This window comes from Centroberyx gerrardi, chromosome 7 (assembly GCF_048128805.1).
Source record: "Centroberyx gerrardi isolate f3 chromosome 7, fCenGer3.hap1.cur.20231027, whole genome shotgun sequence".
In the NCBI taxonomy this organism is placed as follows: Eukaryota; Metazoa; Chordata; class Actinopteri; order Beryciformes; family Berycidae; genus Centroberyx; species Centroberyx gerrardi.
The window spans coordinates 18,714,190-18,731,679 of NC_136003.1; the positions used below are offsets into that span (position 1 = coordinate 18,714,190).

The 17,490-nt window shown below is 40.3% G+C and overlaps 2 protein-coding genes across 2 annotated transcripts; both read left to right on the forward strand.

Annotated features, from left to right (window-relative positions):
• The first annotated feature begins 3,207 nt into the window (after positions 1–3,207).
• Positions 3,208–6,458, forward strand: LOC139909338 (cytochrome P450 2K1-like). The gene is made up of 9 exons (XM_078284455.1): positions 3,208–3,411; positions 3,621–3,783; positions 3,935–4,084; positions 4,170–4,330; positions 4,445–4,624; positions 5,087–5,228; positions 5,492–5,676; positions 6,025–6,166; positions 6,247–6,458. Exons 1-9 carry the CDS (start codon positions 3,208–3,210, stop codon positions 6,432–6,434), a joined length of 1,515 nt encoding a protein of 504 aa, XP_078140581.1. The 3' UTR covers positions 6,435–6,458.
• A 5,657-nt stretch (positions 6,459–12,115) lies between these two features.
• On the forward strand, positions 12,116–15,444 carry LOC139909331 (cytochrome P450 2K1-like). Its single transcript, XM_071896363.2, has 9 exons — positions 12,116–12,319; positions 12,530–12,692; positions 12,839–12,988; positions 13,079–13,239; positions 13,363–13,542; positions 14,101–14,242; positions 14,531–14,715; positions 14,888–15,029; positions 15,110–15,444. Exons 1-9 carry the CDS (start codon positions 12,116–12,118, stop codon positions 15,295–15,297), a joined length of 1,515 nt encoding a protein of 504 aa, XP_071752464.1. The 3' UTR covers positions 15,298–15,444.
• The last annotated feature ends 2,046 nt before the right edge of the window (positions 15,445–17,490 follow it).

A 17,490-nucleotide genomic window follows, 5' to 3' on the forward strand; every position in this document is an offset into this window, starting at 1 on the left:
TCTCTGTGTGCGTGTGTGTGTGTGTGTGTTGAGTTCAAATGTATATGCTCTCGTTTGGATTTTGATTATTAGGCTAGTGGGTATTGTCCTAATTCTTTCTCTGTAAAGAATATAATCATCAACAATAAACAATCATATTAAGAAGTCAAATATTATACATATTAAAAAATTATAATAGTGCATTTTGTACATCAACAATTGGTATCTGTTCATGTTCATACAGACAATATTAATGATAAAATAAGTTTGTAGTAGCAGAGAGAGCAGAGATATTTCTCTTATCTTGTTATTGGACATGAGAACAGAAAGTGTATTTCTGTCTCTATTTCCATGAGATTGCAGTGCTGCAGAGCCTCTGGTCTGTGGTTTTCCAGTTTTTTCTTCAAACCTGGAAACCCAAACACCAAACCTGGAATCACAAAGACCAAACCTGGAAACCCAAACATCAAACCTGGAAGGTTTCTTTCAATTTCCAGGTTATGGTCCCCAAGTCTATATTTGCTAAGAATGTTTCTTTCTTTAACTTCATGAATGCGAAGGTATTTGGCCAATTTAATTTCCCTGTTAAGTGTGTGATAGCGCTGAAGTTTATTATGGTTTTTAATTCCTTTATTCCACTTCCATCTGTGTAGCGCTGTTTTAAGTGCAGGTCAATGCACTTTATTGTGTCTCTTGGTGTGTTTTGGTCTGTTGGTGTGTGTTGGTCTCTTGGTGTGTGTTGGTCTCTAGGTGTGTGTTGGTGTGTGTCTTGGTGTTGACATGCTGCTGAGGTCTGATACCAGCTGGTTCAGGGAATCACATTGTAGTGAATGCTGGTTGCAGAGAAGGGCTTGATATTTTAATGATTGCTGGTCTGATTGGTTTAAATGTTGCCAGAATTTATAAGTTTTCCTTTTAATATTTATATGGAGGAGGAACTATTGCTACTACTATTACTAGGCTATTATTACTACTACTCCTACTCCTATTACTACTATGTGCAGTGTTTCCCACACATAGACTTTACTTGGGTGGGCCGCCCGGGTATATTTGGCGACCCATATAGATATTTAAATTAGATTAGATTAGATATTTGTTGTCTGTTGACTGTTGGAATGAGCCTACAGCAGTAGTGAAGAATCTGGCATTGGACTAAGATCATCACCTACAAAAACACTTAGAAAGCAGTTATCATCTATCCATAATCTATTTGACTAGACGGGTACAGTCATGATGTTTTTTACTCCATTGTTAAGCCCAAGTCAAATGGTGCAGTTTTAGAAATAAATAATATGATGCTGGATTACTGAGTGCAAATTCTAGGTAAAGCAAGTTGTATAGCATTGTGTTTGTGATGCTCTGCTGCCAAAGCCTGCAAGGGTGAATTTAGCATCCATTCATTTTCTTTGCCCACTTATTCTGATTCATGGGTTGGGCGGGCTGGAGTATAACCCAAAATATACTGGGAGAATGACAGGGAAACACCCTGGACACATTGTCAGTCCATCACAAGGCTAACACAGATTGGATTGTGGCAGGAAACCCCTCTGAACACTGGGAGATCATGCAGGCTCCACACAGAAAGGAGTGGAGCCGAGAATTGAACCCAAGTCCTTCTTGCTGTGAGGCGAAAGTCCTAATCACTGAGCCACCATGCCATACTGTTTTGTCGTTAATATGATTGGTATGGCAGGTAATTCAAATGAGCCTGAACAGGAAGCTGGGGATAAAAAGACCAAATGACCAACCTTCATTTATGTCAACGGAACACTGCCTACATGTCATATTTAAAATGTGGTTTAATTTCTTAAGGAACTAAAGCAACAGAAAATCTGAGTGTACAGTGAAACTTGTTAAAGGATTGTGAGTGACCCGTCCAGTCCAGACTAAACTTAACCTCACTTAGTTGCCTGACCTCTGTACAAATTTCAAGTTGATCTGTTGATATTTCTGATCACAAGTCAAGATAACATTATAGTTAGGGATGCACCGATCCGATACTTGGTATCGGTATCGGGCCGATATTGGCATAAAATTCAGAGCAATCAGTTCGAGCCCCCAGAGTAATAAATGGGCGTAGTCGCCTGACGTAAAACATGCCTGAGTTTGCACATGACGTGACACGAATGAGTGAAGATGTTGGGAAAAGAAAGCGAGCGTGCAGGCAATGTGCGGATGTAAACATGTCAGCGGTTGGGAATTATTTTAGCCCCAAAGGGACGGTAGATGGCTATGCCATTACTAGCGTCCCAAAGATCTTTATCCAACTCACTTTACCAAGAACTTCATCTGGCGACGCCTTCCAAACGCCTGCTCCTTAGCTCAAACTTACATCGAGTGTCCTTGGGCTTAGTATCATGTACACGCCACGATAAAGGTTTCAATTAAGTCTTCCGTCTTCACAAAACGAAGCTTTTTGGAGATGAGAGAGGTGAGATGCTTCTGTTTCTGAAGAAAAACCTGCCCCTTGTCCTTAAGTGATTAAAACTAGACTAGACTTGGCACACACTGGAGGTTATGCCCAGAAAAAGCTTATGTGTAGCAATATTTTTTCTGTCAGTTATTCACAGTAAAGAAGAGAAAAAAAAATATAAGCAAAGGCTGTATGGTTGTTTCAATATTGTTTTGTAGCAGTATGCACTGGTCAGTTTATTGCTCTTTTGCACTTTTGTGAGTTTTTTTGCACTGTATCCCTATATTGCAGCAGTCTTTTATATATCCTAGGAACTGTCATTCCTATTTTGGTCTGTTCTTTTGCCCTGCTGCTTTTCTTTTTTTAACAATAAAATTATTGTTCCCATGTTATTTACATGTTGTATGCAGCTGTGTAATTATATAAGAAAAAAAGGGGTCAATATCGGATCGATACTCGGTATCGGTTGATACTCAAAATTCTGGTATCGGTATCGGATCAGCAGTGAAAAAACGGTAGCGGTGAATCCCTAATTACAGTATGCCATGAGGGTGCAATGTTAAGTTGTAGATATCAAACTATGACAGCTGGAAAGTAACTCTAAGGAGTTCACAAAGAAAGCAATGATTTACAAATGTTTATAGCCAAATCTTTCCATGATTCTGTAGTCCCTCCTTTCGGCTGTACCATAATCTCTGCTGGCAGCTACGAAAGGTGTGTGTCTTTACCAAAAGGGCACACCCAGCTAAAGGGAACAGGCAGGTTTCTTATTTTCTCAGTTCACTGATAACATAAAGCTACAGTTTGTTTAAGTCATGGGCATATTGGATCTTCTTCTCCAGTCCTGCAGTTCAGTCTCCCTGTTGGGGGCTGCTGTGTTCCTGCTGGTCCTCTACCTCTTCTCCTCCAGCTTCAGCTCCCAGGAAAAGGGGAAGGAGCCTCCAGGACCCAAACCTCTTCCCCTGCTTGGTAACCTGTTGCAGCTGGATCTCAAGAGACCCTACCACACACTCTGGGAGGTAAGGCAGTGGCTAGACTTGGTTGCTACATATACAGTATGGCTACACTGTACAATGTTTTCTTGTTAGTTTGGTGTTGTGTGGTTGTTCTCAACACTCTCTAAGCAGCAAAATTATTATCAATCTGAAACCCTGTCTTATAATTGTCTCAACTATGTTGAGTGTATGTTATATATCATCAGATCATTACAATGTGCTCCTGGTTTTAGCTTTCCAAGAAATATGGATCAGTGTTCACAGTCTATTTTGGACCCAAGAAAGTGGTAGTCCTGGCAGGATACAAGACAGTCAAGGAGGCTCTGGTCAACCATGCTGAAGAGTTCGGAGACAGAGATATAATCCCATTAATAACTGAAATGAATGAAGGGCATGGTAAGGAAATAAAAAAATGCCAGATTTTACTTTCTATGTCACAGTCAGTTAAACATTTTCTCAATCTACAGCTTTCAGTAAATGTTCATAGTTTTATATATAATCAGTTTCTCAGTTGAAAAACATATTTTGTTGAAATACTTTTATTTAGGCATTTTATTTGCCAATGGGGATTCGTGGAAAGAGATGAGACGGTTTGCCTTGACTAACCTGAGAGACTTTGGCATGGGCAAAAAGGCAAGTGAGGAGAAAATCATTGAGGAAAGTCACAACCTCATTGAAGTGTTTGAGAAATACAAAGGTAACCCTCTTATTTTAACAGAATTTATAATTGGCAAAATTGTCCATTTGAAGACAAAAAAAATCTTCTCTTCTTGCCTTTGCAGGTAAAGCTTTTGATACTACCCAATCAGTGAACTATGCAGTCTCCAATATTATCTGCTCCATTGTGTATGGCAGCAGATTTGAATATGATAATCCAGACTTCACAACTATGGTGGATCGAGCTAATGAGAACATTCGACTTGTGGGCTCCCCCTCAATACAGGTACCCCTTCATATATTTTATATAAAAAATGAAAAACTAAATGTATAGAACATGTTATAGCAGAAAAAGTTTCATTTTCTAATTAACAGGTCAAATTTATTTGTTGGTTAACAGGTGTATAACACTTTCCCATGGCTGGGCAAATGGTTTGGTAACAGGAAGCGAATCCAAAACATTGCTGTTGCCAATAGGAACCAGATGACAGAGTTGATCAGAGGTTTACAAGAGACTCTTAATCCGCAGATGTGCAGAGGTTTTGTGGACTCTTTTCTGGTCCGCAAGCAGAGTCTGGAGGTATGAACATATCACCTATCAGAATCCATATTATGGTTTATTGTTTGATGCTTAGAATATTTTTCAAAGGCAATGATTTATGGAATGCCAAGGAGTTTTGCAGGCAGTGTTTCCTAGCTATTTCATTATTCACCCAGAACAATCTAGCTGTGATTGTACATGTTTCTACACCATTATTATAATTTCATGTTGGAGAATATCAATTCTGGTTTTATGTTGGAGAAAATCAAGTGGTCCTAATGTGATCACTTTAATTTTGATATATTTACATAAATATGTGATCATGAATCTTCATTGAAAACACTGATACAATTAGTTTTTTGAATGATTGGATTAAGTATCTGGATTTTAAAAAAGTAATCTATTTTCGCTTGTAGTTTGATATTACCTCCAGTTAACACTTCACTGGATTTGGTCTTGATTGTTACCCCCCTGCTACTACTGATATATTGTTATGTACAGGAATCTGGGAATATGAACACTCACTACCACAAAGAAAACCTTTTGAAAACAGTTGGCAATCTATTCAATGCTGGTACTGATACGACTGGAACTACACTGAGATGGGGACTTCTGCTTATGGCCAAGTATCCAAACATACAGGGTAAGCAGCTGTAAACATACACAGCTTATGTACATAAACACATAAACTCAGGTGTATCTTTTACCAAGATACATATAACACAGAGACAATGAAGAAACATAAACACAAAAAAAGAGTTTATTGAACCAGTTTTATAGGTTGCACTATATCACTTTTGAACTGAAATGCCATCTGAACTAAACATGAACCAAGTTAGTCAATACGGGGCAAAGATCACCACAATAAATGTTTTACCTCAGGTTTTCACACCTTTCATCTCCCAGACCAGGTCCAGGAGGAGCTGAGCAGGATGATAGGAAGTCGTCAGGTCCGGGTCGAGGACAGGAAGAACCTGCCCTACACTGATGCTGTCATCCATGAGATTCAGAGACTGGCCAACATTGTCCCCATGTCCCTTCCCCACAAAACCAGCCAAGATGTCACCTTTCAGGGTTACTTCATTAAGAAGGTCAGACTGAATAAAACACCCATCTTCACGTTTCAGCAGAAAAAATGTGTCCATGGCACTCTTTCCATACAAAAAGTAAAAAGCCTTTATTGTTTAGTGGCTAATGCATTGCATACATATTTTCAAAAATGCTTAAAAAGCACCGATGCGTTGCAGCACATACATAGCCTTCCTCAGGGTGCAAGCTGTGAAAAACCCATCTTCACGTTCAAGAAAAAATTATAACAAGAATGCAGAATGCATTTAATTAATTCTGGGGTCCCCGACAAGTTAAAATCTATTTTGAAATGATATTGCAGAATACTACTGCCCACCATATAGAACACAGTTTTTCTTCATTGTCTACAGGGGACCACAGTGTATCCTCTCTTGACATCTGTCCTGTATGATGAGACTGAATGGGAGAGCCCACGCACCTTTAATCCTGCACATTTCCTGGACAAGGATGGGAAGTTTGTCAAGAGAGATGCCTTCATGCCTTTTTCTGCAGGTTAGCTAGCTCAGGTATCATTTATTGTCAATATCAATTTACTTGCAGATGACCTGAAGCTATTTCTCGCTCTCTCACAGGTCGTAGGGTTTGTCTTGGAGAGAGTCTGGCCAGGATGGAGCTGTTTCTTTTCTTCACCTCTCTCCTCCAGCGCTTTTGTTTCACTCCTCCACCTGGAGTTACAGAGGATGAACTGGATCTGACACCAGCTGTGGGTCTCACACTCAACCCTTCATTCCATAAACTGTGTGCTGTCTGTCGTGTATGAGGAGAAGGCTTTTAAAATGTTACTTTGGCCAGTTCTAATTTGCACAGTGTAATACTCCGTGCTTGATGCAACACTGCTGAACACCGTTTACCTTTTTGCAACAACATTTTTGTTGAATCACTACTTTGAAATGGTTCATGTCACACCAATGGAATTTCTTCATCAGCTGCTTGTTCTGGGCCAAATTCAGAACAGAATCTTCTTGAGATAATTAAATTAAATGTCTTTACCCTCTACAGTACAGTGGCATCATATGAAAATAGGCTAATTAGTTCTTGACAGACTGAAAGGATATAACTTGATACACACATTGGCTGGTCTCCATGGCCACACCTGTACTTACCAAGCAAATATTTATTCATATTCGTGAATCCATGTATCTTGAGCTGCAAAAACTAAACTCCATGAATAGCTGCATGCATGTAATTTTTTGCTGTACATTGACAATAACCTTTCAAATATCGAAACTGTACTGTGAACATGGATACTATATGTGGCGTACAGGATATGTTCAACATAAAGAAAACACCTACAGCACTAGAGCTCTTGATAGTGGGACTGACAATATGTGACAGCTAATTGAACATTTTACATTCCTCATGTTATCATGTTACGCTACTTGGACAAAAGTATGTGGACACCCCTTCTCATTAGAGGAGTTGGCCATTTCAGCCACAGCCATTGCTGACAGGTATATAAAATCAAGCACACAGCCATGCAATCTCCATAGAGAAACATTAGCAGTAGAATTAGCTGTACCGAAGAGCTTGGTGACCTTCAGTGTGGCACTGTCAGAGGATGCCAGGATGCCTTTCCATCAAGTCAATTCGTCAATTTTCGGCCCTGCTAGAGCTGCCTAGTCAACTGTAAGTGCTGTTTGTGAAGTGGAAACATCTAGTAACAACAGTAGTTCAGGCGCAAAGTGGTAGGCCACACAAGCTCATCAGGACTGCGGAGTGCTGAAGCGTGTAGTGCATCAATCGCCTGTCTTCGGTTGCAAAACTCGCTTCCGAGTTCCAAACTGCCTCTGGAAGCAACGTCAGCATAAGAACTGTGCGTCATGAAATGGGTTTCCATGGCCAAGCAGCCACACTCAAGCCTAAGATCACTATGCCTCATGCCAAACGTGGGCTGGAGTGATGTCAAGCTCACTGCCATTGGACTCTGGAGCAGTGGAAACGCGTTCTCTGAAGTGATGAATCATGCTTCACCATCTAGCTGTCTGATGGACGAATGTGGGTTTGACGGATGCCAGGAGAACGTGACCTGCCCAAATGCACAGTGCACTGTAAAGTTTGGTGGAGGAGGAATAAGGGTCTGGGGCTGTTTTTCATGGCTCGGGCTAGACCCCTTACTTCCAGTGAAGGGAAATCTTAATGCATACAATAACATTCTAGGTGATTGTGTGCTTCCAACTTTGTGGCAACAGTTTGGGGAAGGCCCTTTCCTGTTTCAGCATGACGATGTCCCCATGCATAAAGCAAGGTCCATACAGAAATGGATTGATGAGATCGGTGTGGAAGAACTTGACTGGCCTGTACAGAGCCCTGACCTCAACCCACATAACTTGAATGGACGGATTGGTCCTTCCACTGTTTGCTATGGTAATTTGGCTAGTAGCTACATCATAAAATGGCGACTATGGAAGTTTAAGGGTTAGTTGCGATGGTGACAACACAAGTCTGGGCATTAAGGCTGTAAAGTGTGCCACACTTGCTTGAGAACTGTGCAGATGTGTCTCTTAGCAAACTGTCAAAACTCAACTGAAAGCTGCTGTTTGCGATGAGGTTAGAATAGCTTTATCAAAGATTCTGCTTCTCTCGCTAGCTCTTCTCGTCTAAATCCGTATATTAGCAACCTAGCTGGTAGTCATCACCAAAGAGGTATCTTTAAATTAATATAGCCCTTTAAATGCTACAGTGGAGAAGAAAAGTTAGCATTCACTAACTTCAAACAGCCAATGGGCATCAGCAGAAACTGAATAACTCATCTATAATATAATCTATATAATCTATAATCTACTCATCTATAATATAAGCATTTCTACTAACTGTGCATAATGTCAAAGCTTTTGACTTAATTAAAAAGACAGCAGAAACTTGTAAAAGACCACCAGCTAGCGGTGGCAAGAGTAACAACGTAATTCAGCTGCAATACCAGTTTTCCATTGCTTTGATCCTTGCTGCAAAACCTCTCCTCAGCGACTTGCCGTAACTCGATTTATATGGAAGCTAGCCCAAAGCTACACATAAAAATGGCCACAGATCCGACCATCCAGGAACATTGGATTGAATGTGAAAGACCATTCTATCCATTCAAGTTCTGTGCCTCAACCCCATCAAACATCTTTGGAACGCAGGCCAGGCTTAATTGCCCAACATCAATGCCTGACCTCACTAACCAGTCCCACCAGGATTTCGCAGAGTTTTTTTGTGATTATTGCGGCCAAAAATGCTTGATCTGGAGCGGCTTTTCTCAAAAATTGCGATACAATTTGCAGGGTTTTATGTGCTCTTTCTGTGGTAAAATTGTGGGAATTGGGAAAAATTGCAAGCAAAGGAAAAAATGTTTTTTTCTCTCTCTCTCTCTCTCTCTCTCTCTCTCTCTCTCTCTCTCACACACACACACACACACACACACAGACTCCCCCTATTCTCTCCCACTCTCCGTTTAAGCTATTAACTCTTCCAAGAGCTTGAATTTTGCACTCACCTCGATTCTTGCAGCACTTGTTTTGTTTTGTTTTGCACTGTCTATGGCAGTAATTTTTGTTGGCAGGTGAGTTTTGTTCATCTTCCACCTGAATGCGCGCTGCGATGACGTAAGTTACCACGACACAAAATGCGACAATTGGTCCAAATCACAAGCGGTCTGTTGATTTGGCCATTTCATGCAGAAAAGTTGCGGCAATTTTGCAAAACTGCAAGCTCTCACAAATATCGCGGAGATTTCTTGAATTTGCGTTAATTATTGCGATCGCAAAATCGCATTTTCCTGGAGGGACTGACTAACGCTCTTCTGGCTGAATGAAAGCAAATTCCCGCAGCAATTTTCCACCATCTAGTGGAAAGCTTCCCCAGAAGAGAGGCTGTTATAGCAGCACAGGGGAGACCAACTCCATATTAATTCCCATGATTTTGGAACAAGATATTCGACGAGCAGTGTGTCCACATACTTTTGGCCATGTAGTGTACATCCTTATGTATGTGTCTTAATTGCATACAGTATATCTAAAGAAATTGCTCCCGTTGAAGTTGTTGGAATAATTTTAGGACCTCTCCTTCAAACAGCTGATCTAAGGTAATTAGATACATGTTTGCCCATTTTTTTAAAGCTATTATCCAGTCTAGCTCATTCTAATTTTCAATTTGTGTTGAGTTTGGAAGATCCAGTTGTTTTCTTACAGTTGGCCCAAATCTGAGTGTAAATTGTCTCCAGCCATTACTGATTTTCAATTTTCACTGAGATGTTTGCTTTATAAATGGTAGTGCCTCTAATGAAATACCTGTGCATGAGTTTTGCTCAACACCAAGCCATCTTGTTTATATGTATTTTGTTGTCCATACTTACAATGTTGTGCTGCCCAGTAGTAGCCCAGTTTAAGGTTAGGCAGATTAAGGCCTCCTTTTTGAGTTTTGAGTATGTTTTGAGTTTCTTGTTCTTCCACATACTGTAAATTTAGAGATTAGTGTATCTAGTAACTTAAATTTTGCTATGGAGACTATTGGTAGAGATTGGAACAGGACAAGAAATCTGGGCTGGATATTCATTCTCATGGTTTCTATTCTCCCCATCAGTGACCCAAGTACAATTTAGAATGGAGAACTTTCACTTAGTTGAGTAACATTTTATTAGGGGTATCCATACTTTGATTGATGTAATGGGTTGATACTTTGTCCACCACTGTTGGGGGTGCAGGTGTAGTGACACTTCACACTGAGACAATCAGACAACAAGTGACAATTGGCAAAAAGCCAAATGTGGCAAAGAGTAATGAACAGGATTGACCACCAGCCTGTAAAGTTGATCACATGCAGGTCAAAGATCATTCTGGTTAAAGTTGTGTTAGTGAGTCACACATTAGCCAATTGAATACAATTAAATTTGAAGGACACTGACAAACAACAACTTATCAAAAGACTTGCACACACTTAATTTTTTTTTATATAATACACACATTAGATATTACTTTTCAGTGCTAGTGATACGTTTTTAAATATTTGCAAATATTGGTGTGTTGTCCTAATGTGATTGATTACAACAGATATAAGATTAAAACTTTGAGCATATCCACCTCCCTCCTTTGTGCCTCCGGTTAAAGTCAGTTCCTCATGTCACCAATGATATTCCATAAATAATAGCTCTACATCAGGACTATGACAGATTACTGTTTGATTTCTCTCGTTCTGTAATTTTGATCACAAACGAGTACAATACCAATCATTACTGTAACACCCTGTAGCAGGCTGGCACACACACTCATAGCACTGTAACCCTTTCATTATAATTTTGTCCATGAGATATTTGCTGTCTGTTGACTGTTGGAATGAGCCTACAGCGGTAATGAAGAATCTGGCCTTGGACTAAGATCGTCCATGTCAGATTTTTACATAGCCTACAAAAACACTTAGTAAGCAGTTATCATCTATCCATAATCTATTTGACTAGATGGGTACAGTCATTATCTTTTTTACTCCATTGTTAAGCCCAGGTCAAATGGTGCAGTTTTAGAATTAAATAATATGATGCTGGATTACTGAGTGTAAGTTCTGGGTGAAGCAAGTTGTATAGCATTGTGTTTGTGATGCTCTGCTGCCAAAGCCTGCAAGGGTGAATTTTGCATTCATTCATTTTCTTTATCCACTTATTAATGGGGTGGTGCTGGAGCCTAACCCAAAATACTGAGGTTGGCAGGGAAACACCCTGGACACATTGTCAGTCCATCACAGGGCTAACAAAGATAGACAGAAACTAATTCATTCATACTTTAAATGTTGTTGGATTGTGGTAGGAAACCCCTCCGGACACTGGGAGATCATGCAGGTTCCACACAGAAAGGGCTGGAGCTAAGAATTTAACCCAAGTCCTTCTTGCTGTGAGGCGAAAGTCATAACCACTGAGCCACTGCACTGTTTTGTCATCAATATGAGTGGTAATAGTAGTAGTAATAGTAAGTAACTCAAGGGAGTCCCCGCAGGAAGCTGGGGATAAAAAGGCCAAATGTAGTGTGTGTCATGTGTAACATATTACGGGTTCATGGTTAACCCATCCAGACAAAATTTAACTTCATTTATTTGTCTGACCTCACTCAGTTGTCTGACCTCTGTATAGAGTTAAAGTTGAAGTGATAAGCAGTAAATTATCTTTCTGATCACACGTCAAGATAGCATTATAGTATACCAATTAAGATGAGGGTGCAATGTTAAGTTGTAGATAATAATGACAGCTGGAAAGGAACTCTAAGGAGTTTACAAAGAAGGCAATAATTTACAAATGTTTATAGGTTAACCTTTCTATGATTCTATATGGTTTAGCCCATTCCCCTGGGCTGTACCTTAATCTCTGCTGGCAGCTACAAAAGGTGTGTGCATTTGCCAAAAGGGCACACACAGCTAAAGGGAACAGGCAGGTTTCTTATTTGTCAGCACACTGGTAACATAAGTATACAGTTTGTTTAAGTCATGGGCATATTGGATCTTCTTCTCCAGTCCTGCAGTTCAGTCTCCCTGTTGGGGGCTGCTGTGTTCCTGCTGGTCCTCTACCTCTTCTCCTCCAGCTTCAGCTCCCAGGAAAAGGGGAAGGAGCCTCCAGGACCCAAACCTCTTCCCCTGCTTGGTAACCTGTTGCAGCTGGATCTCAAGAGACCCTACCACACACTCTGGGAGGTAAGGCAGTGGCTAGAGTTTGCTTGCTACATATACAGTATGGCTACACTGTACAATGTTTTCTTGTTAGTTTGGTGTTGTGTGGTTGTTCTCAACACTCTCTAAGCAGCAAAATTATTATCAATCTGAAACCCTGTCTTATAATTGTCTCAACTATGTTGAGTGTATGTTATATATCATAAGATCATTACAATGTGCTCCTGGTTTTAGCTTTCCAAGAAATATGGATCAGTGTTCACAGTCTATTTTGGACCCAAGAAAGTGGTAGTCCTGGCAGGATACAAGACAGTCAAGGAGGCTCTGGTCAACCATGCTGAAGAGTTCGGAGACAGAGATATAATCCCAGTAATACATGAAATCAATGAAGGGCATGGTGAGGAAAGAAAAATACATATTTCACTTTCTGTGTCACACTCAGTTAAACATTTTCTCAATCTACAGCATTCTGTAAATGTTTATAGTAGTTACATATTTGTTTCTCAGTTGAAAAACATATTTTGTTGAAATACTTTTATTTAGGCATTTTATTTGCCAATGGGGATTCGTGGAAAGAGATGAGGCGGTTTGCCTTGACTAACCTGAGAGACTTTGGCATGGGCAAGAAGGCAAGTGAGGAGAAAATCATTGAGGAAAGTCACAACCTCATTGAAGTGTTTGAGAAATACAAAGGTAACCCTCTTATTTTAACAGAACAGAATTTATAATTGGCAAAATTGTCCATTTGAAGACAAAAAAAATCTTCTCTTCTTGCCTTTGCAGGTAAAGCTTTTGATACTACCCAATCAGTGAACTATGCAGTCTCCAATATTATCTGCTCCATTGTCTATGGCAGCAGATTTGAATATGATAATCCAGAGTTCACAACTATGGTGGATCGAGCTAATGAGAACATTCGACTTGTGGGCTCCCCCTCAATACAGGTACCCCTTGATATTTTTCTGAAGCTTATACTGAAAAATTCAATATATAGTACATAAACAGTAGAAATTATATAGCAGAATTTTCTAATTAACTGGTCAAATTTTCATGTTCTTGGTTAACAGGTGTATAACACTTTCCCATGGCTGGGCAAATGGTTTGGTAACAGGAAGCGAGTCCAGAATTCTGTTATTGCCAATAAGAACCAGATGACAGAGTTGATCGGAGGTTTACAAGAGACTCTGAATCCACAGATGTGCAGAGGCTTTGTGGACTCTTTTCTGGTCCGCAAGCAGAGTCTGAAGGTATGAACATATCACCTATCAGAATCAATATTATTGTTTATTGTTTGATTTTTAAAGATTATTAAAAATCAAATAATAAATAGAATATTTTAAAGGCAATGCTAATGTTTTTTGCAGGCAGAACAATGTAGCTGTGATTGTACATGTTTCTACGCCAGTATTATAGTTTCCTGTTTAAGAAAATCAATTATGGCTTCATGTTGGAGAAAATCAAGTGGTCCTAATGTGATCATTTTAATTTTGATATATTTACATAGATATGTGTTCATGGATGTTCAATGAAAACACTGACAACATGTTTTTTTTTTTTGAATGATTGGATTTAAGTAACTGGATTTTAAAAAAGTAATCTATTTTTACTTACAGTTTGATATTACCTCCAGTTAACACATCACTGGATTTGGTCTTGATTGTCATTCATATTCATTCATAGTTTTTGTGCCATGCTTTCTCTACCCATTGACCTACGCATGACCTCAAATCTTTCAGTAATTTAACAGATGAAGGGTTTGCATCAGATTTTATATTTAATAACTACTGATACATTGTTATGTACAGGAATCTGGGAATATGAACGCTCACTACCACAAAGAAAACCTTTTGATAACAGTTGGCAATCTATTCACTGCTGGTACCGATACAACAGGAACTACACTGAGATGGGGACTTCTGTTTATGGCCAAGTATCCAAACATACAGGGTAAGGAGCTGCAGACATTCAGTACACTGCTTATGTACATGAACACATAAACTCAGGTGTATCTTTTACCTAGATACACATAACACAGAGACAATGAAGACATTAAACACTTGTAAAAAATAAGTTAATTGAACCAGTTTTATAGCTTGCACTATGTCACTTTTGAACTGAAATGCCATCTGAACTAAACATGAACCAAGTTAGTCAATAGGGGGCAAAGATCACCACAGTAAATGTTTTACCTCAGGTTTTCACAACTTTGTGAATTTCTTACATTTCATCTCCCAGACCAGGTCCAGGAGGAGCTGAGCAGGGTGATAGGAAGTCGTCAGGTCCGGGTCGAGGACAGGAAGATCCTGCCCTACACTGATGCTGTCATCCATGAGACTCAGAGACTGGCCAACATTGTCCCCATGTCCCTTCCTCACAAAACCAGCCAAGATGTCACCTTTCAGGGTTACTTCATTAAGAAGGTCAGACTGAATAAAACACCCATCTTCATATTCAAGACAAAATTTAGAACAAGCATGCAGAACGCATTGAAGTAATTCTGGGATCCCCTAAAAGTTAAAGTATATTTTGAAATGATATTGCAGAATACTACTGCCCACCATATAGAACACAGTTTTTCTTCATTGTCTACAGGGGACCACAGTGTATCCTCTCTTGACATCTGTCCTGTATGATGAGACTGAATGGGAGAGCCCATGCACCTTTAATCCTGCACATTTCCTGGACAAGGATGGGACGTTTGTCAAGAGAGATGCCTTCATGCCTTTTTCTGCAGGTTAGCTAGCTCAGGTATCATTTCTCATCGATATCAATTTACTTGCAGATGACCTGAAGCTATTCCTTGTTCTCTTGCAGGTCGTAGGGTTTGTCTTGGAGAGAGTCTGGCCAGGATGGAGCTGTTTCTTTTCTTCACCTCTCTCATCCAGCGCTTTCGTTTCACTCCTCCACCTGGAGTTGCAGAGGATGAACTGGATCTGACACCAGCTGTGGGTCTCACCCTCAACCCTTCACCCCATAAACTGTGTGCTGTCTGTCGCGTATGAGGAGAAGGGCTTTAAATGTTACTTTGGCCAGTGTCACACATGCAACTTTTTCATGCAACTTAACTGAGTTGGTTCTAATTTGCACAGTGTAATACTCCATGCTTGATGCAACACTGCTGAATATTATTTGCCTTTTTGCAACTAGTTTATGCAAAAACTAACAACATTTTTATTGAATCACTGCTTTGAAATGGTTCATGTCACACCAATGGAATTTCTTCATCAGCTGCCAGTTCTGGGGGCAAACCGCTCCACAATATGAATGCAATGTGGGGGGGTATTATGTCGCGCCCCTCTGTAGTTCCTCTGTTCCCCCCCTAGGGGGCGCGCCCCCCAGTTTGGGAACCTCTGCCTTATGTTATCATGTTGCACTACTTGGCCAAAAGTATGTGGACACCCTGTCTAATTAGAGGATTTGGCCATTTCAGCCACAGCCACTGCTGACGTGTATAAAATCAAGCACACAGCCATGCAATCTCCATAGACAAACATTGGCAGTATTAGCTGTACCGAAGAGCTCAGTGACTTTCAGTGTGGCACTGTCAGAGGATGCCACCTTTCCATCAAGTCAGTTAAGTCAAATTTCTGCCCTGCTAGAGCTGCCTTGTCAACTGTAAGTGCTGTTATTGTGAAGTGGAAACGTCTAGTTGCAACAGCAGTTCAGGTGCAAAGTGGTAGGCTGCACAAGCTCAACAGGACTGCTAAGTGCTGAAGTGCGTACAAATCGTTTGTCCTCGGTTGCAACACTTGCTACCCAGTTCCAAACTGCCTCTGGAAGCAACATCAGCATAATAACTGTTCGTGGGGAGCTTCATGAAATGGGTTTCCATGGTCAAGTAGCCACACTCAACCCTAAGATCACTATGTCTAATGCCAAACGTGGGCTGGAGTGATGTCAAGCTTGCTGCCATTGGACTCTGGAGCAGTGGAAACGCGTTCTCTGGAGTGATGAATCATGCTTCACCATCTAGCTGTCTGACAGACAAATCTGGGTTTGACGGATGCCAGGAGAACGTGACCTGCCCAAATGCACAGTGCACTGTAAAGTTTGGTGGAGGAGGAATAATGGTCTGGGGTTGTTTTTCATGGCTCCGGCTAGACCCCTTACTTCCAGTGAAGGGAAATCTTAACGCATACAATAACATTCTAGGCGATTGTGCGCTTCCAACTTTGTGGCAACAGTTTGGGGAAGGCCCTTTCCTGTTTCAGCATGACGATGTCCCCATGCACAAAGCGATGTCCATACAGAAATGGATTGACGAGATCATTGTGGAAGAACTTGACTGGCCTGTACAGAGCCAGAACTGTGCAGATGTGTGTCTTAGCAAACTGTCAAAACTCAATTGAAAGCTGCTGTTTGCGAGGAGGTTAGCATAGCTTTATCAAACATATTGCTTCACTCACTAGCTCTTCAAAATCAGCATAATAGCAAATCTAGCTGGTAAGCATCACCAAACAGGTACATTTAACTTAATATAGCCTGTTAAATGCTATAAATTAACATAACTTAGCCTACCTTTAGTGGAGCAGAAAAGTTAGCAAACTTCAAACAGGTAATGGGCATTGGCAGAAACAGATCAACTCAACCATAAGCATTTCTACTAATTGTAATGTCAAAACTTCTGACCTACTTAAAAAGACATCAGAAACTTGTAAAAGACCACCACCGGTGGCATGAGTGACAACTTAATTCAGCTGCAATACCAGTTTTCCATTGCTTTGTTCTTTGCTGCAAAACCTCTCACGTCAGCAACTTAGTTAACCAAAGTTATCATCTATCCATAATCTATTTGACTAGACGGGTACAGGCATGAAGTTTTTTTACTCCATTGTTAAGCCTAAGTGAAATGGTGCAGTTTTAGAATTGAATAATATAATGCTGGATTACTGAGTGCAAGTTCTAGGTGAAGCAAGTTGTATAGCATTGTGTTCGTGATGGTCTGCTGCCAAAGCCTGCAAGGGTGAAATATACTGTGCGGACAGCAGGGAAACACCCTGGACGATTGGTATGTACTTCAAATGAGCCTGAGGAGGAAGCTGGTGATAAAAAGGCCAAATGTGGAGCACCTCATTTATGTCAATGGAATACTGCCTGCATGTCATATTTAAAACATGTGCTTTAACTTTTTAACCCTTCTATTATGTTAAAATTAAATTCAAACGTGTTCAAAGGGTCACATTGACCCCAGCAAT